Source organism: Scyliorhinus torazame, chromosome 2 (assembly GCF_047496885.1).
Source record: "Scyliorhinus torazame isolate Kashiwa2021f chromosome 2, sScyTor2.1, whole genome shotgun sequence".
Taxonomy (NCBI): Eukaryota; Metazoa; Chordata; class Chondrichthyes; order Carcharhiniformes; family Scyliorhinidae; genus Scyliorhinus; species Scyliorhinus torazame.
This window is the reverse complement of record NC_092708.1, coordinates 198,201,028-198,227,009: the sequence shown is the minus strand read 5'-3', so window position 1 is coordinate 198,227,009 and position 25,982 is coordinate 198,201,028. Positions and strand designations below refer to the sequence as shown.

Here is a 25,982-nt window from a genome sequence, read left to right as displayed (position 1 = left end):
ACATCTCAGGAGGAGGTCACTTTGATAAGACACAGAAAGCAGGTTACTTTATGTTTGTTTCTGAGCCAAAGCCTGACCTTTAGCCAGCCCCTCCCCCTGATAAGACAACATGAATACCAAAGTTTTGTCAATGGACAGCAATGAGAACGTGTCAGTGGGGGATGTTTCTGCATTGTAGCCAAGAATTCGAGAGCAATCAGCAATCCAGCTGCAAATTGTGTTCGTTTTGAGAAGTGTAAAGTTGCTAAGTTATGTGGAAATGATGACAAACGACTAACAACTGAAATGGTTTATTTAGGGTTCTTTAGCAGCTCTTTCATGCTGAGTGTGTGTCCAGTCATCACACTTCTGGTGGCTCGAGGCAATACTGGACTTCTAGTATGATTGAACAAGGGTTTATTTGTACCACGTAAAGGTAAACTATACACTGGCACAACATCTCAAAACAGGACCCCTGCCCCCTCCCCTAAATCTCGCAATAACATATTTACAGAATACATTATGTATGTACAGTTACGACAGATTCAACATCCCTTGAACAAAATTCCGAAAACCAAAGAATTCCGAAACCCGCACTCTTTTCAAATGCCAATGTGATGTCCCCAGGGGATGCGCAGGGCCCGTCACACCACACATGCGCAGGGCCCGTCACACCACACATGCGCAGGGCCCGTCACACCACACATGCGCAGGGCCCGTCACACCACACATGCGCAGGGCCCGTCACACCACACATGCGCAGGTCCCGTCACACCACACGTGCGTAGGTCCCATCACGCCACACGTGCGCAGGTCCCATCACGCCACACATGCGCAGGTCCCATCACGCCACACATGCGCAGGTCCCATCACGCCACACATGCGCAGGTCCCAGCACGCCACACATGCGCAGGTCCCATCATGCCACACATGCGCAGGTCCCATCACGCCACACGTGCGCAGGTCCCATCACGCCACACGTGCGCAGGTCCCATCACTCCACACTTGCGCAGGTCCCATCATGCCACACATGCGCAGGTCCCATCACGCCACACATGCGCAGGTCCCATCACGCCACACATGCGCAGGTCCCATCACGCCACACATGCGCAGGTCCCATCACGCCACACATGCGCAGGTCCCATCACGCCACACATGCGCAGGTCCCACCACGCCACACATGCGCAGGTCCCATCACTCCACACATGCGCAGGTCCCATCACTCCACACATGCGCAGGTCCCATCACACCACACATGCGCAGGTCCCATCACACCACACCTGCGCAGGTCCCATCACACCAAACATGCGCAGGTCCCATCACACCACACATGCGCAGGTCCCATCACGCAACACATGCGCAGGTCCCATCACACCACACATGCGCAGGTCCCATCACGCCACACATGCGCAGGTCCCATCACGCCACACATGTGCAGGTCCCATCACGCCACACATGCGCAGGTCCCATCACGCCACACATGCGCAGGTCCCATCACGTCACACATGCGCAGGTCTCATCATGTCACACATGCGCAGGTCTCATCACGCCACACATGCGCATGTCCCATCACACCACACATGCGCAGTTGCCATCACGCCACACATGCGCAGGTCCCATCACGCCACACATGCGCAGGTCTCATCATGCCACACATGCGCAGGTCCCATCACGCCACACATGCGCAGGTCCCATCACGCCACACATGCGCAGGTCCCATCACACCACACATGCGCAGGTCCCATCACGCCACACATGCGCAGGTCCCAACACGCCACACATGCGCAGGTCACATCACGCCACACATGCGCAGGTCCCATCACGCCACACATGCGCAGGTCACATCATGCCACACATGCGCAGGTCCCATCACACCACACATGCGCAGGTCCCATCACGCCACACATGCGCAGGTCCCATCACGCCACACATGCGCAGGTCACATCATGCCACACATGCGCAGGTCCCATCATGCCACACATGCGCAGGTGCCATCACGCCACACATGCGCAGGTCACATCATGTCACACATGCGCAGGTCTCATCATGTCACACATGCGCAGGTCTCATCACGCCACACATGCGCAGGTCCCATCACACCACACATGCGCAGGTGCCATCACGCCACACCTGCGCAGGTCCCATCACGCCACACATGCGCAGGTCTCATCATGCCACACATGCGCAGGTCCCATCACGCCACACATGCGCAGGTCCCATCACACCACACATGCGCAGGTCCCATCACACCACACATGCGCAGGTCCCATCACACCACACATGCGCAGGTCCCATCACGCCACACATGCGCAGGTCCCATCACGCCACACATGCGCAGGTCCCATCACGCCACACATCCGCAGGTCACATCATGCCACACATGCGCAGGTCCCATCACGCCACACATCCGCAGGTCACATCATGCCACACATCCGCAGGTCACATCATGCCACACATCCGCAGGTCACATCATGCCACACATCCGCAGGTCACATCATGCCACACATCCGCAGGTCACATCATGCCACACATCCGCAGGTCACATCATGCCACACATCCGCAGTTCCCAATGCGCCACAGTTGCACATTATATTCTAAAATCCAAAAAATTCTGAAATCGGATACACTTCGGCCCAAAGGATTTCTGATAAGGGATGCTCACCTGTATGTGCAATCAAAAGGTTAAGAAACACCAGGGGATTGGCGAAGGTGTTGGCTTCGCGAATTAAGGACTGTGCCCTGGGGCTGATAGGTGAGGACCAAATGGGGTTTATGAAAGGGAGACAGTTGTCGGCAAATGTGAAGAGGCGGCCTAACGTGATCCTGATGCCCCCGGAGGGACAGGAAGTGGCGATGGATGCCGAAAAGGCTTTCAACCAAATGGAGTGAGAATATCTGTGGAAAATGTTGGGGCAGTTTGGGTTGGGGCAGGGGTTTGTGGACTGAGTCCTGTTGCTGTACAAGGCACCGGTCGCAAGTGTGCGGATGAACGTGGGATATTTTGGGATGAACCGTGGCACAAGGCAGATGTGCCCGCTCTCCTCGTTGTTTTTTACCATTGGCAATGGCACTTAGAGCACCGAGGGACTGGGGAGGGATTGCACGGGGGGTGGTGGAGGGGGGGGGGTGGTGGTCAAGCACAGGGTTTCGTTTTACACGGACGACTTGTTATTATATATTTCGGACCCATCGGGTGGCATTGGCAGCATTATGGGGATTTTGAAAGATTTTGGTCGGTTCTCCGGCTTTAAGTTGAACATGGGAAAGAGCGAGGAGTTCCCGATTGACACCAGAAGCCAGGAGAGGAGGTTGGGAGAGTTGCCGTTTACGGTGGTGGGGGGCGAGCTTTAGATACTTGGTCATCCAGGGGACGTCGGGTTGGGCGCAGCTAAATAAGTTAAATTTGACTCCGCTATTGGAGCAGATGAAGGGGCATTTTAAGAGGTGGGATTTGCTGCCACAGTCATTGGCGAACGGGTGCAGTCAGTGAAGATGACGGTGCTGCCAAAGTTCCTTTTCATATTACAGAACCTTCTGATCTTTGTCCCGAGGTCATTCTTCAAGAAGGTTAAAGCGTTGATTTTGGGTTATGAATGGGCGGGGAAGACCCAGTAAGTCAAGAGGGCTCAGTTTGGGCACTATTTGTGATAATCATCGGTTTGCACCCGGGAGACTGGGGGGTGGCCTCAGGCAGGGATTGAGAGATTCGGGGACCTGATCGTAGACCTTTGCAAAATTAAAGGACTTGGAGGAAGAATATGAGCTGCCCAGGATGAATGGTTTTAGGTACTTGCAAGTCTGGGATTTCGTGAGGAGGGAAGTGCCTTCCTTTTCCGGTTAACCACCCTTGGGGCTCAAGATAAGGTGTTGTTGAGAAAGGGGGTGGGGAGGGGTAGGTGTCCGAGGTCTACAAGTAGCTGATGGGTTTGAGGGGGACCCTGATTGTGCTTCACCCGATGCTGTGTCTATGTATTGACATTGTGTATTTTATGTTTGCCCGATATATTCTTTCCATGTATGGATTGCTCTGTCTGAACTCTACGCAGAACAATACTTTTCACTGTACCTCGGTACACATGACAATAAACAAATCCAGAACCAAGAGACATAAACGGAAGTGGGAGGAGGAGCTGGGGGGTGCGGGGTTGGAGGGCGGGAGATGGGAGGAGGCTCTGCGTCCTCATTGTGTGCAAGGCTCAGTCTTATTCAGTTTAAAGTAATCCAGAGAGCGCATATGACGATGGCAAGGATGAGTAGGCTCTTTGAGGAAGTAGAGGACAAACACGTGGCTAAACAGCTGGTGTAGGAGGGAGGGTTTCTGTTATCTGGACCACTGGGAGCTCTTCCGGGGCAGGTGTGACCTGTATAAGATGGACGGGTTGCATCTAAACCGGAGAGGCATAAATATCCTGGCCGCGAGGTTTGCTAGTGTCACACGGGAGGGTTTAAACTAGTATGGCAGGGGGGTGGGCACGGGAGCAATAGGTCAGAAGGTGAGAGCATTGAGGGAGAACTAGGGAATAGGGACAGTGTGGCTCTGAGGCAGCGCAGACGGGGAGAAGTTGCTGAACACAGCGGGTCTGGTGGCCTGAAGTGCATATGTTTTAATGCAAGGAGCATTACGGGTAAGGCAGATGAACTTAGAGCTTGGATTACTACTTGGAACTATGATGTTGTTGCCATTACAGAGACCTGGTTGAGGGAAGGGCAGGATTGGCAGCTAAACGTTCCAGGATTTAGATGTTTCAGGCGGGATAGAGGGGGATGTAAAAGGGGAGGCGGAGTTGCGCTACTTGTTCAGGAGAGTATCACAGCTATACAGCGAGAGGACACCTCAGAGGGCAGTGAGGCTATATGGGTAGAGATCAGGAATAAGAAGGGTGCAGTCACAATGTTGGGGGTATACTACAGGCCTCCCAACAGCCAGCGGGAGATAGAGGAGCAGATAGGTAGACAGATTTTGGAAAAGAGTAAAAACAACAGGGTTGTGGTGATGGGAGACTTCAACTTCCCCAATATTGACTGGGACTCACTTAGTGCCAGGGGCTTAGACGGGGCAGAGTTTGTAAGGAGCATCCAGGAGGGCTTCTTAAAACAATATGTAAACAGTCCAACTAGGGAAGGGGCGGTACTGGACCTGGTATTAGGGAATGAGCCCGGCCAGGTGGTAGATGTTTCAGTAGGGGAGCATTTCGGTAACAGTGACCACAATTCAGTAAGTTTTAAAGTACTGGTGGACAAGGATAAGAGTGGTCCGAGGATGAATGTGCTAAATTGGGGGAAGGCTAATTATAACAATATTAGGCGGGAACTGAAGAACATAGATTGGGGGCGGATGTTTGAGGGCAAATCAACATCTGACATGTGGGAGGCTTTCAAGTGTCAGTTGAAAGGAATACAGGACAGGCATGTTCCTGTGAGGAAGAAAGATAAATACGGCAATTTTCGGGAACCTTGGATGACGAGTGATATTGTAGGCCTCGTCAAAAAGAAAAAGGAGGCATTTGTCAGGGCTAAAAGGCTGGGAACAGACGAAGCCTGTGTGGCATATAAGGAAAGTAGGAAGGAACTTAAGCAAGGAGTCAGGAGGGCTAGAAGGGGTCATGAAAAGGCATTGGCAAATAGGGTTAAGGAAAATCCCAAGGCTTTTTACACTTACATAAAAAGTAAGAGGGTAGCCAGGGAAAGGGTTGGCCCACTGAAGGATAGGCAAGGGAATCTATGTGTGGAGCCAGAGGAAATGGGCGAGGTACTAAATGAATACTTTGCATCAGTATTCACCAAAGAGAAGGAATTGGTAGATGTTGAGTCTGGAGAAGGGGGTGTAGATAGCCTGGGTCACATTGTGATCCAAAAAGACGAGGTGTTGGGTGTCTTAAAAAATATTAAGGTAGATAAGTCCCCAGGGCCGGATGGGATCTACCCCAGAATACTGAAGGAGGCTGGAGAGGAAATTGCTGAGGCCTTGACAGAAATCTTTGGATCCTCGCTGTCTTCAGGGGATGTCCCGGAGGACTGGAGAATAGCCAATGTTGTTCCTCTGTTTAAGAAGGGTGGCAGGGATAATCCCGGGAACTACAGGCCGGTGAGCCTTACTTCAGTGGTAGGGAAATTACTGGAGAGAATTCTTCGAGACAGGATCTACTCCCATTTGGAAGCAAATGGACGTATTAGTGAGAGGCAGCACGGTTTTGTGAAGGGGAGGTCGTGTCTCACTAACTTGATAGAGTTTTTCGAGGAGGTCACTAAGATGATTGATGCAGGTAGGGCAGTAGATGTTGTCTATATGGACTTCAGTAAGGCCTTTGACAAGGTCCCTCATGGTAGACTAGTACAAAAGGTGAAGTCACACGGGATCAGGGGTGAACTGGCAAGGTGGATACAGAACTGGCTAGGCCATAGAAGGCAGAGGGTAGCAATGGAGGGATGCTTTTCTAATTGGAGGGCTGTGACCAGTGGTGTTCCACAGGGATCAGTGCTGGGACCTTTGCTCTTTGTAGTATATATAAATGATTTGGAGGAAAATGTAACTGGTCTGATTAGTAAGTTTGCAGACGACACAAAGGTTGGTGGAATTGCGGATAGCGATGAGGACTGTCTGAGGATACAGCAGGATTTAGATTGTCTGGAGACTTGGGCGGAGAGATGGCAGATGGAGTTTAACCTGGACAAATGTGAGGTAATGCATTTTGGAAGGGCTAATGCAGGTAGGGAATATACAGTGAATGGTAGAACCCTCAAGAGTATTGAAAGTCAAAGAGATCTAGGAGTACAGGTCCACAGATCACTGAAAGGGGCTACACAGGTGGAGAAGGTAGTCAAGAAGGCATACGGCATGCTTGCCTTCATTGGCCGGGGCATTGAGTATAAGAATTGGCAAGTCATGTTGCAGCTGTATAGAACCTTAGTTAGGCCACACTTGGAGTATAGTGTTCAATTCTGGTCGCCACACTACCAGAAGGATGTGGAGGCTTTAGAGAGGGTGCAGAAGAGATTTACCAGAATGTTGCCTGGTATGGAGGGCATAAGCTATGAGGAGCGATTGAATAAACTCGGTTTGTTCTCACTGGAACGAAGGAGGTTGAGGGGCGACCTGATAGAGGTATACAAAATTATGAGGGGCATAGACAGAGTGGATAGTCAGAGGCTTTTCCCCAGGGTAGAGGGGTCAATTACTAGGGGGCATAGGTTTAAGGTGAGAGGGGCAAAGTTTAGAGTAGATGTACGAGGCAAGTTTTTTACGCAGAGGGTAGTGGGTGCCTGGAACTCACTACCGGAGGAGGTAGTGGAGGCAGGGACGATAGGGACATTTAAGGGGCATCTTGACAAATATATGAATAGGATGGGAATAGAAGGATACGGACCCAGGAAGTGTAGAAGATTGTAGTTTAGTCGGGCAGTATGGTCGGCACGGGCTTGGAGGGCCGAAGGGCCTGTTCCTGTGCTGTACATTTCTTTGTTCTTTGTTTGTTCTTTGACAGGGGAGGCCCATGAATCATGTCCACATGTTCTGGCCATGTCCGAAGCTAAAGTGGTTCTGGCAGGGGCTCGCGAACGTAATATCCGAGGTATTGGGAGTGAAGGTGGGCCCAAGTCCAGCGGTAGCGATATTTGGGGTGTCGGAAGACCCGGAGGTCCAGGGGCGAGAGAGGCCGATATTTTGGCCTTTGCCTCCCTGATAGCCCGGAGACGGATTTTGCTTTGGTGGAGGGACTTTGAGCCACCGAGAGTGGGGGTGTCGGTGAGTGACCTGGCGGAGTTCCTGAGGTTGGAGAGGATCACACTCACCCTGAGGGGGGGTCGGTCAATGAGTTCGCTCAGATGTGGAGGCCGTTCTTTGACTTCTTTATTTTGAAATATTTTTATTGTATTTTCAATTTATACACAGTAACACTTTACATTTAATATATACAGTACCTGTGGTTGATATTGTCTGTCTTGGTGTGTCTTCCATCCCCTTCCCTTCTCACCATGTGCCCCCCCTCCCCCAACCCCTCCTTGATAGCCTCCTAATTCTGTCAAGGTGTACTGTCCCCTGGCTCTTATTCTCCTCTCCCCCCCCCTCCCCTTATGTGTTCTGCTGTCTGCTTTGCAGGTTGGGGCAGGGGGGGAGGGAGGCTTCCACCCCCTCCCCTCCCTCCGTGCTTCTCCCTTTATGTCCCGTGCGTTCCCTCCTCTTTTCCTCCCCCCTTCCCCCCAGAGTTGTCTATTCCTGTTTGTCTTCTCCCATCTCTCACTTTTTCCCCTAATACTGTTGGCTTCGAACAGGTCTTGGAACAGGCCGACAAATTGTCCCCAATTTTTGAGGAAGCCTTCCTCCGACCCTTGGATGGTGTATTTGATCTTTTCCAAATGGAGAAATTCCGCTTGATCTGCCAGCCGGTCTGCAGCTGTGGGTGGTGCTGCTGATCGCCAGTCGAGCAGAATTCTTCAGCGTGCGATTAGGGAATTGAAAGCTCGGGCATCAGCCCTCTTCCCCATGTGTAGCTCTGGCCATTAGGATACCCCGAAGATTGCCACCCATGGGCATGACTCCACCCTCACTCCCACAACCTTGGACATTGCCTTGGAGAAGGCTGGGAAAGGCAGAAAGCGAGGATGGGGTAAGGCAGGGGAGTGGGTGTAGGTTATTGTTTAAGCTGTAGAATTTCACTTTTGCTTTCATTTGTTCTGTTGGTTATTTGTTTATGCAAATGCCTGAATGAAATATTTTAAAAACAGAAACACCAGGGGAGAGGGTCCATAGTGACTTATGACACTGTCAATCTGTCGGGGATTTTGGGGGTTTCATAGACCGCCTTAGTTCTCCTACCAACTCCTCCATTTCTGAGGTCGCAAATTGTCATCCGTGAAAGATTGTTTCTGAGATTCGATCACTACAGCAAGGGCATTCCCTTCTCCAGTTTCCTCCTGGGTTGGCATCAGGCCTCTTCAGACATCCTAGAATCCCTCTGTTCTGGCTCCACCATGGGAGCACTGGTTCTGGCGGCTGGCTCCAACAGAGATTGGGGTTGTGGTCCGCTGGCTTCTTATGTGGTTGGCGGGTATCCGCACTGCCCTGCCAATCAAATCCACCATGTTCAAGACTGGGCAGGACTTCAATACAATTCCCACCAAGTCGTCAAAGTGGGTCTGAGGCAAAGTTGCTGACGAGGACCAGGTCACCCACTTGAAATTACCTGCCTCCTTGGTGCAAAATGTGCTGTTTCCTCTGCGAGGCGTGCCATGCGTCTACCCTCAACGCAAATTTGGGAAAACCTAAGCCCAATTGGGTCCGGAGATGTATAATTCCATTGGTGTGATGCCCATGGTGGGTGGAAGGTGGCATCATGTTATATGATAGAAGAAAGTTAGTCAAAAGTTAGTCAACCTAAGATGTAGTAGTGGACTGCTTCTTCATAGCTGTTCTGAACGTCCGCACAGCACTCTCCCCTAGGCCGTTTGAAGTGGGGTGACGGGGGCTATTCTAGTGTGGTGAATGCCATTTGTTTGGATAAAATGTTAAAACTTTTCCCCAGTGAACGCAGTGCTGTTGTGAGATGCTATTACTTCAGGGAGGCCATGAGGAGCAAGAATCTGCCACAGGGTCTCTATTGTGGCTGCTGACATTGTTGTCCCCATCTCTAGGACATCCAACTATTTTGAGTGGGCGTCAACCAAGATGAGGAACATTCTGCACGAGAAGGAGCATGCAAAATTCACGTGTACCCTTGTCCATGGACAACCAGGCCATTCCCATGACTGGACGTTGGCAGTGGGTGGCAAAATCTACTGTGTCTCGCAGAGGTCTCAATGATGCACAATGGATTTGTTATAACCTGCCTGCTTACCACTGGCTGGGGACTAATAGCAATCCCACAATCCTTTGGGAGTATGAGCTTTTCCAATGAGGGGGGGCGGAGAAACCATTAGCAGATTCCCTGCATAAATAAAGCTGGCCAGTTTGGAACCGGCTAGAGGAGAGTGAGCAGCAAGGAGTTGCTGCTGCTGTTGTATATATATGTTATTGTAAATAAATGTTATTTCTTCCTATCCTTCAACTCGTGCTGGATTCTTCGTGGCCCTCACCCTGGGGACGAGGGTTAAAGAGAATAGCTGTCTACACTGCTGAAGCCACCTCCCTGGATTTTTGTTGGATACAGGTTGGAAGATGTTTTCTATTACACCATGCTTCTGTATGGACGTTTGGATGTTTTTGATGCTGCGCTGGAAAGCTAGAACCAGTACGTACAACGGATGTTTTACTATTTCCAGGCAAACAACATCACCGAAAACGAGCGGCAGGTAGTCATATTGCTCACCGCCTGCAGCCCACTTACGTTTGGGATGATTAGGAGCCTTATGTACCCAGCTGCGCCGGACACCAAAACGTTTGATGAACTTGTGACCTTAGTGGGGCAACGTTTTAACCAAACCCCGTCCACGGTAGTCCAGCGTTACCGGTTTAATACCGCTGAGAGGACCCCAGGAGAATCCTTTGCTGATTTTCTATCCAGGCTACGCAGGATTGCGGAGTACTGTGACTATGGTGAGATCTTGTCAGAAATGTTACCCGACCGTTTGGTTTGCGGTATTAACAATGCGGCCACCCAGAGAAAGTTGTTAGCTGAACCAACATTGACTTTTCAGCAGGTCATTCCAATAGTATTGTCCCAAGAGAGCGCAGAACAGGGAGTGCAGGAGCTACAGGAAATGGAGGTGCATGCCTTGGGGCGCAACCCCTTCCGCCGAAAATGTCCCCCCACACCCCTGCGGCACCTTGGGCGATATGACGTCTGGATCGACGCCAGTGGCTGTCGGACATTCCTCCCCGAAGGGAGCCTTCTCCAGAACCAATGGATGAGGAGCCATGTCCGTGTCAGACTTGTGGGCGCCGACCCCCTCGCGGACGCTGGTCCTGGGGGCGCCAGAGGTGCCGTCGTTCCAACAGAAACTGGGGCCAGCCCAGGGGCCGTACCTTCCAATTGGATGAACCTGCGGTGACTACTCCCGAGGATGTGGAGACGGAGGACGACTGCCTGTAGCTGCATTGTGTGGCAGCTCCCCGTGTGGCCCCCATTAAGGTGACAGTACGGGTCAAAGGTCACCTGCTTGAGATGTAGTTGGACACTGGCGCAGCGGTCTCCGTGATCACCCAGAGGACATTCGACCGCATCAAGCAGGGGATACAGACCCTTACAATAACCGACACAAAGACCAGGTTGGCCACCTGGGGGAACCATTGGACATTGCAGGAACTACGATGACCTCTGTTGTTTATGGACACCAGGAGCGGCGTTTCCCATTTATCGTAGTGCGCGGCCACAGGCCCAGGCTGTTGGGTCGTGAATGGTTGCGCCATTTGCGGCTGCAGTGGCAGCACATCCTCCAAACAGTTTCTGGAGGGTTGACTGAGGTGCTAGGACGGTACCCAGATGTATTCCAGCCCGGTTTGGGGAAAATAAAAGGGGCCGTAGCCCATATCCAAATCGAGCCAGGAGCCATGCCGCGCTATTTCCGGGCGCGTCCGGTGCCTTACGCCTTGCTCGAGAAGGTAGAAGGGGAGCTCACTCGTTTGGAGACTTTGGGTATTATCAGGCCCGTCCGTTTCGCTGACTGGGCAGCACCAATTGTACCTGTAATGAAGCCAGATGCCACAGTTCGCTTGTGCGACAACTATAAACTTACAGTGAATATGGCTTCCCGGCCCGACCGATATCCAATGCGTCGCATAGAGAATCTCTACGCGAAGCTTGCAGGCGGACTCTCGTTAACAAAGTTAGATATGAGTCACGCCTACCTACATTGGAGCTGGACCCTGCCTCCCGGCCATATGTAACAATTAATACACACCGGGACCTGTATGAATATACACGGTTGCCCTTTGGGGTATCCTCTGCCTGCGCTATTTTCCAACACGCCATGGAGGGCATTTTGAGAGGTTTACCGCGTGTCGCTGCCTACTTAGACAACGTTTTGATTACAGGGACGTCGGAGCAGGAACATTTGGAAAATTTGGAGGCTGTCCTTAGACGCTTTTCAGAGGCTGGAGTCCGTTTACGTCACACAAATTACGTCTTTCAGGCGAAGGAAGTAGTCTATCTGAGTTATCGAGTGGACCACGAAGGTTTGCACCCCGTCGCAATTCAACAGGCCCCCGCCCCGACTGACACTTCGCATCTGTGTTCTTTTCTCGGCCTCATAAACTATTAGGGGAAGTTCCTCCCCAATCTGTTAACTACACTGGCCCCGTTGCACCTTCTGCTAAAGAAGAATCACACCTGGGTTTGGGGTCAGCCGCAAGAAATCGCTTTCCGGCGGGTAAAACAACAATTGTCGTTGTCTGGGTTACTAACCCACTATGATCCTGGAAAGCCTTTGCTCATCATATGTGATGCATCCCCGTATGGTATTGGGGCTGTCCTGTCCCACAAGATGGAGAACGGGGCCGAGCGGCCGATAGCTTTCGCCTCCCGCACATTGACTGCAGCGGAAAAGAAATACGTGCCGATCGAGAAGGAGGGATGGCGGTGGTCTTTGCGGTGAAACGCTTCCACCAGTACGTTTATGGCCACCACTTCACTATCGTGACTGATCACAAGCCTCTGCTGGTACTTTTCCGAGAGGATAAGCCAATACCGCCCATTGCTTCCGCACGGATCCAGCGCTGGGCTTTGTTGCTCGCTGCATACGCGTATTCTCTGGCGCACAAACCAGGAACCCAGATCGCGAATGCCGACGCACTGAGCCGATTGCCTTTATCGACCGGCCCCATGTCGACCCCCATGACCGGTGAGGTGGTTGCAACCCTAGATTTTATGGACACCTTGCCTGTCACGGCATCACAGATCCGTGAGTGGACCCAGACGGAGCCAGTCCCGTCAAAGGTTCGGCACGTAGTTCTGTATGGTGGGCAGCATTGACAGCTCCCAGGAGAGTTGCGGGCATTTTCCTCCAAGCTGTCAGAATTCAGCGTGGAAAACGGTATCCTGTTGTGGGGGCCGCGTGTGATTGTCCCGGAAAGTGGGCAGGAGCTGATACTAAGAGACTTACACAATGGGCATCCGGGTGTGACAAAAGTGAAAATGTTGGCCCGCAGTTATGTCTGGTGGCCAGGACTCGACACCGACATTGAGAAGGTGGCCCAGAACTGCTCCATTTGCCAGGAGCATCAGAAGCTTCCGCCGGCCGCGCCCCTACATCACTGGGAATGGCCAGGGCGGCCTTGGGCGCGCTTGCATGCGAATTTTGCCGGCCCTTTTCAAGGATCCATGTTCCTTCTATTAATCGATGCCCAGTCTAAATGGTTAGAGGTGCATAAGATGGTAGGCACAACGTCCTGCGCAACAATCGAGAAGATGCGTTTGTCTTCTTCACCACCATGCATCTCCACTTTCAAGGAGCTATGAACCTGTACTCCTAGATCTCTTTGTTCTATAACGCTCCCCAAACAGTCTAATGGAGGAAGTTAAAAAGGACCTGCAGAGGTGGGACACACCCCCACTCTCGCTGACAGGGAGAGTGCAGACAATCCAGATGAACGTACTACTCGGGTTTCTCTTCCTGTTCCGACCCATACCGATCTATACACCCGAGGTCTTTTCCAACACTTGCAAAATGATCATACTAATAGTTTGTGGGGGGGAGGGTAAGAACCCAAGGATCCCATAAAAAGTCCTGCGAAGAACGAGAAGCATGAGGAGTCTAACCCTCCCAAACCTGCAATATTACCATTGGGCAGCAACAGCAGAAAGAGTAAAGGGATGGATAAAGGAACCGGAAACCGAATGGGTAATAAAAGTAGGGTTCCTGCACAGGAGCGTCCCTCTGGGCAACTGGCCACAGCAGTACTCCCATATCCACTGGCCAAGCACTCTGCAAGCCCTATGGTAATAGCCATGCTCCAGTCGTGGAAGCAGCTAAGACAACACTTCGGTCTGACCAAAATGTCCATCATGGCCCCCATTTATAACAACCACAGGTGCGCGCCAGCCAAAATGGATGCCACCTTCAAAAGGTGGAGTCAGGATGGGGGGGACACTGACAGTTAGGGACTTCTACATGGACAACAGACTAATAATGCTAGAGGAACTGACAGAGACGTTCCAACTGACCGGGGGGAATGTACTACGACACATGCATGCAAATCGAAAACCTCCTACGTAGGGAAACAAAGACAAACTCGCAGGCACCGATACAATAACTATTAGAAGAAGAACTGCTGGACATGGACAACTTTGGGGGTGGGGGGGTGGGGGGTGGGGGGGGGGGGGAACTGCAGGGACTTGTATGGGTGACTACAGGGGAAGGCATGCTCCCCACTGAATGAGACAAGAGAAAAATGGGATGAAGAGCCACGATTTGAAGTAGGGTGGAATTCTGGAGTGAAACACTGAACAGGGTCAACTCCACCTCCACATGCGCAGGGCTGAGCCTAATGCAGCTAAAGATAATACAGAGCACACCTAACCAGAACCCGAATGAGCAGGTCCTTCTCAAAAGTGGAGGACAGATGTGAATGGTGCCAAGGAGGCCGTCCAACCACGCCCACATGTTCTGGACTTGCCCCAGGCTTGTCGAGTACAGGACAGCCTTCTTCGAGGGATTACCCAAGGTTGTGAGGATGAGGGTGGAGCCGTGCCCGACAGTGGCAGTCTTCAGGGTATCAGACCAACCTTTCTTATGGGAGGAAGGCCGATGTCCTAGCCTTTGCCTCCCTAATCAGCCGATGAAGAATCATCACCTAAAGCTGTGGACTGGCTGGCCAACTTATCGGAATTTCTCCAAACGGAGAAAATCAAATCACCATCCGGGGGTCGGAAGAGGGCTTCCAAAAGACATGGAGGCCATTGTCATGTGAATGTCACTTTAAGAAATGTTTGTCTTCTTAAGTGGCTGCAGTGATGTCATTGTGTGGGTGGAGCTGAGCTCTGCTCTGTTTTTTACTTTCGCTTTGAGCTGGGTGCTGTTTTTGGCTGTGTTTAGTTTCCCTTTCAGTTGGAGAGCTGCATTCAAACCAAGCAGATGTGTGTATTGATCTCTCTCTCTCTGCAATCTAAAGAATGTCTCCAGATCACTTGATGATTTCCAAGTAATACCTGTTTCTGTAGAGAATTCAAACCTACTGTCTTTGTTAAAAGTGTTTTGGCTTATGGATGTTGTTAGGGAAGTTACTAAGGGTTACCTATGGAGTACTGTATCTTTTTGGGGGGTTATCAGGGTTGGTAGTTGATAAGATGTTTACTGTGTGTTTATAAAATGTTAACTGGATTCATAGAATAAACATTGTTTTGTTGTATAAATACTTTTAGTTCTCTGTTGCATCACACGTGTAAAGTGGGCCCTTGTGCTCCCCATAACCAAAATCTATTAATGTTGTGGGTCAGGTGAACTCCATGATATACTTTGGTGTTCTCTAAACCCTGGCCCAGAATAAATGAAATGAAAAATGAAAATGAAAATCGCTTATTATCACAAGTAGGCTTCAAATAGAGTTACTGTGAAAAGCCCCTAGTCGCCACATTCCGGCGCCTGTTCGGGGAGGCTGGTACGGGAATTGAACCATGCTGCTGGCCTGCCTTGGTCTGCTTTCAAAGCCAGCGATTTAGCCTTGTGCTAAACGGCCCCTGTTTAATAAATTGGGGGCTCGTGGGATAAAAGTCAATCTTTTGTGAATTGGGTTGGCTTAGTGAACTTAAAGACAGTGAGGGGTGAGCATATTTGTGTTTGCTTTTCAGGTGTGGTGTCCAGTTTAAGTAGGGAGGGTGTTGTGGGTGATGGCTCTTTCAGAGGCTCTGAAGCTTTTGAGGGTGGAGAAGGTCACACGCAGTACCTTACGAACAGAGTCTAAGAAAAGGCTTTTAGATTGGCAAAAAACATTGCAGTTAGCATTACCTGACAGCACACAAAAAGAAGAGGTACTTACGGCGGTAGCTGAGCATTTAAAATTGCGTGAGAGACAGTCTGATTCATTAGAAATTGCAAAAATTCAGTTATAGGTTAAACAACTGGAACATGAAAAAGAATTAAAGCTGCTTGAATATGAAATGAGGGAAAAAGAAAGAATAGCCCTAGCAGAACAACAAGAAAAGGAGAGAGAGGAAAGGGAAAAAGTGAGAGAGTTTGAACTTCAGAAAATGGCCATGAAACATGACAGTCAGTTAAAATTGGCGGATGTAAAGGGAAACGTACAGTTTGAGGATAGTGATGAGGATAAAGATAAAGAGCATCATAGTCGAAGGCTTGGTGGGGATCTATTTAAATATGTCCAAGCATTGCCAAGGTTTGATGAGAAGGAGGTAGAAGCCTTTTTCATTTCATTTGAGAAGGTGGCTAAACAAATGAAATGGCCACAGGACATGTGGGTATTACTGATTCAAACAAAGCTGGTAGGTAGAGCTAGTGAAGTGTTTGCATCACTATCAGAGGAGGTATCTGAGACGTATGAGGAGGTGAAAAAAGTCCATCTTAGGTGCATATGAACTAGTGCCTGAAGCCTACAGACAAAGGTTTAGAAATTTAAGTAAAGAACCTGGTCAAACATACATGGAGTTTGAAAGGATCAAACAGAGTTATTTTGATAGGTGGATAAGGGCTTTGAAAATAGACCAAATGTATGAAGCTCTCAAGAGAAATTTACTTTTGGAGGAGTTTAAAAATTCAATTCCTGATGCATTGAGAACTCATGTGGAAGAGCAGAGGGTTAAAACTGCGAGGTTAGCAGCAGAAATGATTATGTGATTATGAATTAGTTCATAAATCAAAGCTTGGTTTCTGACATCAGTTTCAGCCTGTGAGGGATAGAAACTGGGGAAAAGAGAGATACTCCAATGGTAGAGGTAAAGGAGTTCTGATGGGAGATAATAATGAGTGTACCTCAGATTAAAAAATAAATCGAAGAGGGTGGAAGAGAAATGAAAAGTTTCAAATGTTTTCACTGTAACAAACATGTAAAGTCAGTGTTGGTTGTGGAAGAAAAGCACTGGGAAGGCTGATGTGATAAAACAGGATAAGTCAGTGGGGTTTGTTGAAGTGGTGAAGGAAAGCCCAAGGGAAGCGAAGGAGGTGCAAAAGATTGTACAGCCTGTTCAAGAGGTAATTGATAAGAATGTGCCAGATCTCTTTAAAGAATTTACTTGTGTGGGTAAAGTTTACTCATGTGTACCAGGAGGAGTAGGTAAGGAAGTCACAATTTTAAGAGGTACGGGAGCTAGTCAATCATTGATGGTAAAAGATGAGGAGTTATGTAGTTTGGGAGGAATATTGCCAGAAAAGGTGGTAATATGTGGAATTCAGGGTGAGAGGAGTAGGGTTCCATTACATAAGGTAAGGTTGGAAAGTCCAGTGAAGAGTGGTGAAGTGGTAGTAGGAGTAATAGAGAAACTATCTTGTCCAGGAATACAGTTTATCTTGGGTAATGATATAGCTGGATCGCAGGTGGGAGTGATGCTACTCTGGTTGATAAGCCAGTGGAAAACAAAAAAATTGAACTGTTAAAGGACAAATATCCTGGCATTTTTCCGGATTGTGTCGGAAATAGGTCGCAAGGTCACAGGGTAAGACAAGAGGAGAAATCAAAGAGTGAAGATGAAGTTGAAGTGCAATTATCAGAAACGATTTTTGATCAGATGGTTGGAAAAGAACAAGAACAGGTGGAGGATGAGGCGGATATTTTTAGTTCAGGAAAATTGGCAGAGTTACAATAGAAAGATATAGAAATAAAACAAAGAACAAAGAACAAATGAAAGTACAGCACAGGAACATGCCCTTCGGCCCTCCAAGCCTGTGCCGACCGTGCTGCCCGTCTGAACTAAAATCTTCTGCACTTCCTGGGTCCATATCCCTCTATTCCCATCCTATTCATGTATTTGTCAAGATGCCCCTTAAAAGTCACTATCGTCCCTGCTTCCACCACCTCCTCCGGCAGCGAGTTCCAGGCACCCATTACAATCTGTGTAAAAAAACTTGCCTCGTACATCTCCTCTAAACCTTGCCCCTCTCACCTTAAACCTATGTCCCCTAGTAATTGACCCCTCTACCTGGGAAAAAGCCTCTAACTATCCACTCTGTCTATGCCCCTCAATTTTGTAGACTTCTATCAGGTCGCCCCTCAACCTCCGTCGTTCCAGTGAGAACAAACCGAGTTTATTCAACCGCTCCTCATAGCTAATGCCCTCCATACCAGGCAACATCCTGGTAAATCTCTTCTGCACCCTCTCTAAAGCCTCCACATCCTTCTGGTAGTGTGGCGACCAGAATTGAACACTATACTCCAAGTGTGGCCTAACTAAGGTTCTATACAGCTGCAACATGACTTGCCAATTCTCATACTCAATGCCCCGGCCAATGAAGGCAAGCATGCCGTATGCCTTCTTGACTACTTTCTCCACCTGTGTTGCCCCTTTCAGTGACCTGTGGACCTGTACACCTAGATCTCTCTGACTATCAATACTCTTGAGGGTTCTACCATTCACTGTATATTCCCTACCTGCATGAAACCTTCCAAAATGCATTACCTCACATTTGTCCGGATTAAACTCCATCTGCCATCTCTCCGCCCAAGTCTCCAAACGATCTAAATCCTGCTGTATCCTCTGACAGTCCTCATCGCTATCTGCAATTCCACCAACCTTTGTGTCATCTGCAAACTTACTAATAAGACCAGTGACATTTTCCTCCAAATCATTTATATATACTACGAACAGCAAAGGTCCCAGCACTGATCCCTGCGGAACACCACTAGTCACAGCCCTCCAATCAGAAAAGCACTCTTCCATTGCTACTCTCTGCCTTGTAAACCTAGCCAGTTCTGTATCCATCTTACCAGCTCACCCTGATCCTGTGTGACTTCACCTTTTGTACTAGTCTACCATGAGGGACCTTGTCAAAGGCCTTATTAAAGTCCATATAGACAACACACACTGCCCTACCTGCATCAATCATCTTTGTGACCTCTTCAAAAAACTCTATCAAGTTAGAGAGACACGACCTCCCCTTCACAAAACCGTGCTGCCTCTCGCTAATACATCCATTTGCTTCCAAATGGGAGTAGATACTGTCTCGAAGAATTCTCTCCAGTAATTTCCCTACCACTGACGTAAGGCTCACCGGCCTGTAGTTCCCTGGATTATCCTTGCTACCCTTCTTAAACAAAGGAACAACATTGGCTATTCTCCAGTCCTCGGGGTCATCACCTGAAGATAGTGAGGATCCAAAGATTTCTGTCAAGGCCTCAGCAATTTCCTCTCTAGCCTTCTTCAGTATTTTGGGGTAGATCCCATCAGGCCCTGGGGACTTATCTACCTTAATATTTTTCAAGACTTTTTGGATCTCAAAAGGATGTATCAGAAAGCATACACAGAAGAGGAAGGTGCTGGTGCTCAGGTTGGAGGAGTGCCTCCTGAAGGTGATTGGGGAGGATCAGGCAGTTGTCATCAAATCTGCAGCATCTGTTGAATATGGTGCTTTCCCCGGCAGAAGGGAGGGAGCTGGAGGTGGTGATGGCGCTGGATGAGGGAAAGGTGTTTGATTGTGTGAAGTGGAGTTATTTGTTTGTGGTGTTGGAGAGGTTTGGCCTAAGTTTGTGGCATTGGTGAAATTGCTGTCTAAGGATCCGATGGCGTGTTTGCGCACAAATGAGATGAATACAGGGTATTTTCAGTTGCATTGGGAAATAAGGCAGGGATGCACCATGTCCCCCCTTCCGTTTGCGCTGTCAATAGAACCCTTGGCCTTGGCGCTGAGGTACTCGGATAAGTGGAGGGGGCTGGTAAGTTGAAGGGGAGCTTAGGGCGTCCCCATATGCTGATGGCCTGCTCCTGTACAACCTGACCTCTTCAGTGGGGGATATAATGGGACTGCTTCGGATATTTGGGGCTTTTTCAGGCTACAAGTTAAATTTAGGAAAAAGTGAGTGTTTTGTGGTGTTTTCTCCAGGGATGGGAGTCGGGATGGGGGAGTTACCATTTCGGGTGGCGGGTATCTGGGAGTGCAGATGGGTTGGGACTGGTCAAGGTGGATTTACTGAGGTGCAATAAGTTGGCAGGCCAGGTGCAGACGTTTAAGATGGATATCTTGCCACGGGTCGTATTTTTATTTCAGTGCCTACCGGTCTTTTTGCCAAACTTATTTTTTATGAGGGCGGATAGGTTGATTTTGTCATTTGTGTGGGCAGGGAAGGCGGCAAGGATTAGGAGGACGGTGCTTAAGGGAGGGCGGCAGTCAAGTGGCCCTGGTCCTTCCAAACCTGTTATACTATTATTGGCGGCGAACGCTGAGAAGGTGCGGGGCTGGAGCAGGGAGACGGGGCTTTGTGGGTGAGCATGGAGGTAGGCTCTTGTAAGGGGTCGGGGTTGCAGGCACTGGCAACGGTGTTGCTCCCATTTGCTCCAGGGAAGTACCCAGGGAGTCTGGTGGTGGTGGCCACGCTGAACATATGGAGGCAATTTCTGCAGCACTTTAGGTTGGGGGCCGGATCGAGGTTGATGCTGATCCGAGGGGACCAGGGGTTGAGCCAGCGCGGATAGATGCTATGTTTCGGGGATGGGAGGAGCGAGGGGTGATGGAAATTAAGGACTTATTTTTAAAAGGGCGGTTTACAAGCTTGGAGGAGTTTGGGATCCCGTGAGGGGGAGGTGTTCAGATATAAGCAAATGCAGGATTTCGCAAAAAAGGTTTTCCGGACATTTCCGGTGGTTCCGCCCTCCTCGCTGATGGAGATGTTGTCGGTGATGGGGGGGGGGGGGTCATCTCAGCAATCTATGGGAAAATTTTTGAGAAGGAAAGGGCGTCTTTGCAGGGGTTAAGACCAAGTGGGAGGAGGAGCTGGGAATGGCACCGGAGGAGGGGCTGTGGTGTGAGAGGTGCTGCGGAGGGTGAATGCCTCAACCTTGTGCATGACGCTGCGGTTGAAGCAGCTAAAGGAGCCGGTTGTTTGAGGGGGTGGAGGCTATTTATGAGCGGTGTGGTAGGGGCCCAGCTGATCATGTTCACATGTTCTGGACCTGCCCGAAGTTGGGGAAATTTTGGAGGTCATTCTTCAGCACCGTGTCAGCGAAATTGCATGTGGATTTTGAGCCCAGTTCCCTGGGAGCCACATTCGGGGTGTCGGGCTTGCCGGTGTTGCAGATGTTTTAGCCTTCGCCTCGTTGATTAGCTCGCAGGCGTATTCTGTTGGGGTGGAGGTCAGTTTCTCCGCCTTGTGCCTCGGTGTTGCTGGGCGATCAAATGGAATTCTTGTACTTGAAAAAGGTGAAACTTGCTCTGAGGAGTCGAGTGAATAGTTCCATAAGGAGCTGGGGTTTCTTTATATACATTTCAAGGAACTGGTTATCATCAACTGCTAGGGGGGAGGGGGGGCGAGGTGAGTTAGGGTGTTGGGGTGCAGATTTGGGGTTTTGAGTTGGTTTTATTTTGTAATGTTAGGTGTTTGAATGTCAAAATGTTACACATTTAAATAAAATAATGTTCTTTAAGGAAGGAAATCTGCCACCCTTACCCAGTCTGGGCCGACATGTGACCCCACATGACCCCACAAAGAAGAGGACTTGCCTTTTTCTTGACTTCATAAGCTGCAAGACTTTTCTGGGCACTTTTTTCAGTTCCTCTGATGTCTCGGTTAACACAGCCTCTCTCTCCCTGTCCCTGCCAACAGTCACTTGGAGGTCGTCAGGCAGGAATGCCGGGTATGGCATGGGCTGGTAGGTAATCACGTTGCTGCAAAAAAAGAAGGCAAGGCAAAAATGACCAAATCCACTACTTGGTCAACTAAACTCCTTCCTTTTGATGGCCAGTATATAACCCACGTCGGTGTGAAGGAGTCCCATACCTACAGTCCTCTCACTCACCTAAACCCCTGAGAATTTAGGCCTCAATTACTCAGCCTCTCATCATCGTACTCCCCTCTCATCTCTTTCTGTTCAGAACTCACTCAGTTGCCTTCATTCAGCTCAGTTACGCAATCCATGAGGCTGGAATCATCTCTCAGGAAGATGATAGAAATCAGAGACAGGAGGGATTGAATTTCCCAGCGAAGAAGGATCTAATTTGAGAGAGCAAAGGTGTGCCACCCAGGAAATGTGTGATGTGCTCACCAGCTGGATCCTGCACAGGACCGACTTTAATTAACATTTTGTTTTTGGAATATGGATGTCGCGGGCAAGGCCAGCGCTCATGTCCCATCATTAATCAGTTCTTTGAGAAGGTGACTGAACAGGTAGATGAGGGTAGAGCAGTTGATGTGGTGTATATGGATTTCAGCAAAGCGTTTGATAAGGTTCCCCACGGTAGGCTATTGCAGAAAATACGGAGGCTGGGGATTGAGGGTGATTTAGAGATGTGGATCAGAAATTGGCTAGCTGAAAGAAGACAGAGGGTGGTGGTTGATGGGAAATGTTCAGAATGGAGTACAGTCACAAGTGGAGTACCACAAGGATCTGTTCTGGGGCCATTGCTGTTTGTCATTTTTATCAATGACCTAGAGGAAGGCGCAGAAGGGTGGGTGAGTAAATTTGCAGACGATACTAAAGTCGGTGGTGTTGTCGATAGTGTGGAAGGATGTAGCAGGTTACAGAGGGATATAGATAAGCTGCAGAGCTGGGCTAAGAGGTGGCAAATGGAGTTTAATGTAGAGAAGTGTGAGGTGATTCACTTTGGAAGGAATAACAGGAATGCGGAATATTTGGCTAATGGTAAAGTTCTTGAAAGTGTGGATGAGCAGAGGGATCTAGGTGTCCATGTACATAGATCCCTGAAAGTTGCCACCCAGGTTGATAGGGTTGTGAAGAAGGCCTATGGAGTGTTGGCCTTTATTGGTAGAGGGATTGAGTTCCGGAGTCGGGAGGTCATGTTGCAGCTGTACAGAACTCTGCTACGGCCGCATTTGGAGTATTGCGTACAGTTCTGGTCACCGCATTATAGGAAGGACGTGGAGGCTTTGGAGCGGGTGCAGAGGAGATTTACCAGGATGTTGCCTGGTATGGAGGGAAAATCTTATGAGGAAAGGCTGATGGACTTGAGGTTGTTTTCGTTGGAGAGAAGAAGGTTAAGAGGAGACTTAATAGAGGCATACAAAATGATCAGGGGGTTGGATAGGGTGGACAGTGAGAGCCTTCTCCCGCGGATGGAAATGGCTGGCACGAGGGGACATAACTTTAAACTGAGGGGTAATAGATATAGGACAGAGGTCAGAGGTAGGTTCTTTACGCAAAGAGTAGTGAGGCCGTGGAATGCCCTACCTGCTACAGTATTGAACTCGCCAACATTGAGGGCATTTAAAAGTTTATTGGCTAAACATATGGATGATAATGGCATAGTGTAGGTTAGATGGCTTTTGTTTTGGTGCAACATCGTGGGCCGAAGGGCCTGTACTGCGCTGTATTGTTCTATGTTCTATGTTCTATAACTGCCCCTTGAAAAGCAGGGGAGGGAGGTGGGGTGTGTGGATGGACCTTCTTATTGACTCATTGTGGTTAGTATGTTGAAGGTGCTCTCACTGTGCTGTTGAGTAAGGGAACACCAGGATTTTGACCCTGCAGCCATGACGGAACGAGGATGCGTGCTCAAACTGGGATTATGCATAAACTGGGTGGGGAAATTGGAAGTAGTGTCCCATGAAGCTGCTGCCTGTCATGATATTCAGGTAAACATCATAGTACATACATACTGATGGACAGATCAACGGACCAATCAACACACAACACGGCAGCCAATCACAGGCAAGAGCATACACAGTACAAAACAGGGAACACAACACTTCCTGGGCACTCGAGCAGGAGACGGCTCATGGCACAGAACTCATTGCAGGCCACTCAGACATCCACCATGTGCTGAGTGCCACTACAAGATAGAATTAGGAATAGGTCCACAGAATCAAGGGTCATTATCGTACCTCAGTAAACAGTTTACCAGTGTAAATGGATGTTTAAAATCAAATTGCATTGTACCATTCACAACCGTGTTGGTTCGTCTGTGTGGCAGAGTACCCAACATTTCACTGCCCTTTGTCCTTCTAGGCAATGGGTGTGGTATTATCATACGTGAAGGCAATACAAGGGTTAATGAAATTTATACAGACAGCAACTGGAGGGAGCTAGTCCTATGAGGGGTGACGCTGAGCCTTGTGGGAAAGAAGGTTATAGAAGATGGTGAGGCATGAGAGAGAGAGCAGTTGTGTACTTGAGAGTTCTGCAGTTAGAGATAGCATAGTTTAATATAGAAACCTTCGACTTTAGGAATGTGAACGAATCTTAGTTAGTATTGTAATAAATTTACAGTTTTGTTCTTTAATAAAGCTTTTGTGATCTTTATTCAACACTACACATCCAAGCCATCCAGGTAAAACAGAATAGAGAACACAACAATGAGGAGTCACCGTTTTATGAGGTGATGGTGAGGAAACATTGGGGGAATGTGGAGGGAGCCTCATGCTGCACCTGTCAGTGTTTCACACTAATGGTCTGTGCTTGAAATGGCAATGGGTGTGAATGGCCATCACCGTGAGACACAAAAAACTCACTTTCCTCTTCCCTCTGCACTACACAGCAATCACAACCGCACTGAGCAATCTAAGATTGGAATCTTCCCATGCAATGGAACTGAGGAAATCTCTACTTACTGCACCTGGTCCTTCCTGTTCTCCAGTGGAGGAATTCGGAGAAAGAGCGATTTCTCCTGGATTTTCTGTTTTTCATTTTCCGGTTGCTTCAGCTAGTGTGAAAGTTCACAAAACCCAAAAACAGAAGAGAAAAAGGTTGGCAAAATAAATAAAAAGAGTTGAAAAGGAACCTTTCCCAGATGAAATATAAAGAGAATCTGCTGAACAATGTCATGGACTTAGCAATCGGAAATATTTAAATAGGAATCGCAAAGGGCACAAAACAAGATTAGCCACATCCATATCAATACGGAACAGTCCGTGGTATAGACTCAATGTAAAGTGAGCTTACCTGATTAGAGAACCCATATCCAAAGTAGCCATAGGCAAAGTCTATCGACATATCAAGATTGCAAACATGCTGAAAAATTTAACAGATAATAATTCAACTCAATTTGACAGAAACTCACGTTAAAGGAAGAAATACCAGGATGTGTATCCACATTGCAACTTTCACACGGTCCGGACATCGTAAGGTGTTTCACATCCGCTCAATTACTCCTGAGGTGTGGGGCTGGTTTCTCCGGTCGCCGACTCCAAAATCATGTTCGGCGGTCAGCCGGAAAATCAGAGATTCCGACCAAATCGGGGCCAGCGCCGCTTTCACGATGTTCCGCTCCCTGCAAAGCAGCGTACTCTAGGAGTACGCCGCACCACGTATCGACGGCCTCAGGACATTGCCTGAGGCCTATTCCCCGAGGCTCCATCCCCGTCCGGCCGAGTTCCCAATGGCGTCGGTCGTGTACGGTCTCATCCGTCGGGAACTCGCCGTGGCGACTGCGGACTCAGTCCAGCGCCGCCACAGTCGGGGGAGGGACGATCCACGGGCGGGGGGGAGGGGACTTTATTATGGGCTGGGGCACTGTGGGGGGAGGGTCTGGGGCCCGCGAGCCGGCCAAAGGGGGAGCACTATTTCACTGACCTGGTCCGTGAGCGGCCTCCGCCATGCGGCATGGCGTGACCGCTGCATGCTGCCACCATGATCATGCACGGCCACGGACCCAGCAATTCTCCGGGCCGTACCTGTAGCTAGAGCCGGGTGCTCTAAGTTGCCGGCATGCTAACCCCCAACAAAACGGGGAATCGGTGGCTGTTTTGCGGCATTTCTGCTGGCGTAAAACGCCACGTTCTCACGCCGCCGTGGGGACATAGCCCCAGAATCGGAGAATCCAGCCCGTGGTCTCTGTGACATATATGGAAACATAGAAGCTAATGTGTGCACAGCAAGATCCCACAAACAGCAATGAGATAAACAGCAAGATAATCTCTTTCTGGTGACGTTGGTTGAGTGTAAGTGTTAATCAAGAGGGTCCCCCTGTTCCTCTTCAACATACTGCCACAGAATCCTTTACACCCTCCAATGAAGGCAGGT

The 25,982-nt window shown here is 49.4% G+C and overlaps 1 protein-coding gene across 4 annotated transcripts in view; it reads right to left on the bottom strand.

Annotated features, from left to right (window-relative positions):
* LOC140394997 (uncharacterized) overlaps positions 1-25,982 on the bottom strand; it is a 403,426-nt gene that overhangs the window by 367,112 nt on the left and 10,332 nt on the right. For 3 of the 4 annotated variants that reach the window (XM_072482288.1, XM_072482301.1, XM_072482311.1), the window contains exons 7-9: positions 24,903-24,971; positions 24,572-24,663; positions 21,508-21,672 (exon numbers count right to left, since the gene is read on the bottom strand). In XM_072482288.1, coding sequence (XP_072338389.1) covers positions 21,508-21,672; positions 24,572-24,663; positions 24,903-24,971 — 326 coding nt within the window. The remainder of the gene's footprint in view (positions 1-21,507; positions 21,673-24,571; positions 24,664-24,902; positions 24,972-25,982) is intronic. The other variant, XM_072482291.1, reaches the window with a different exon arrangement.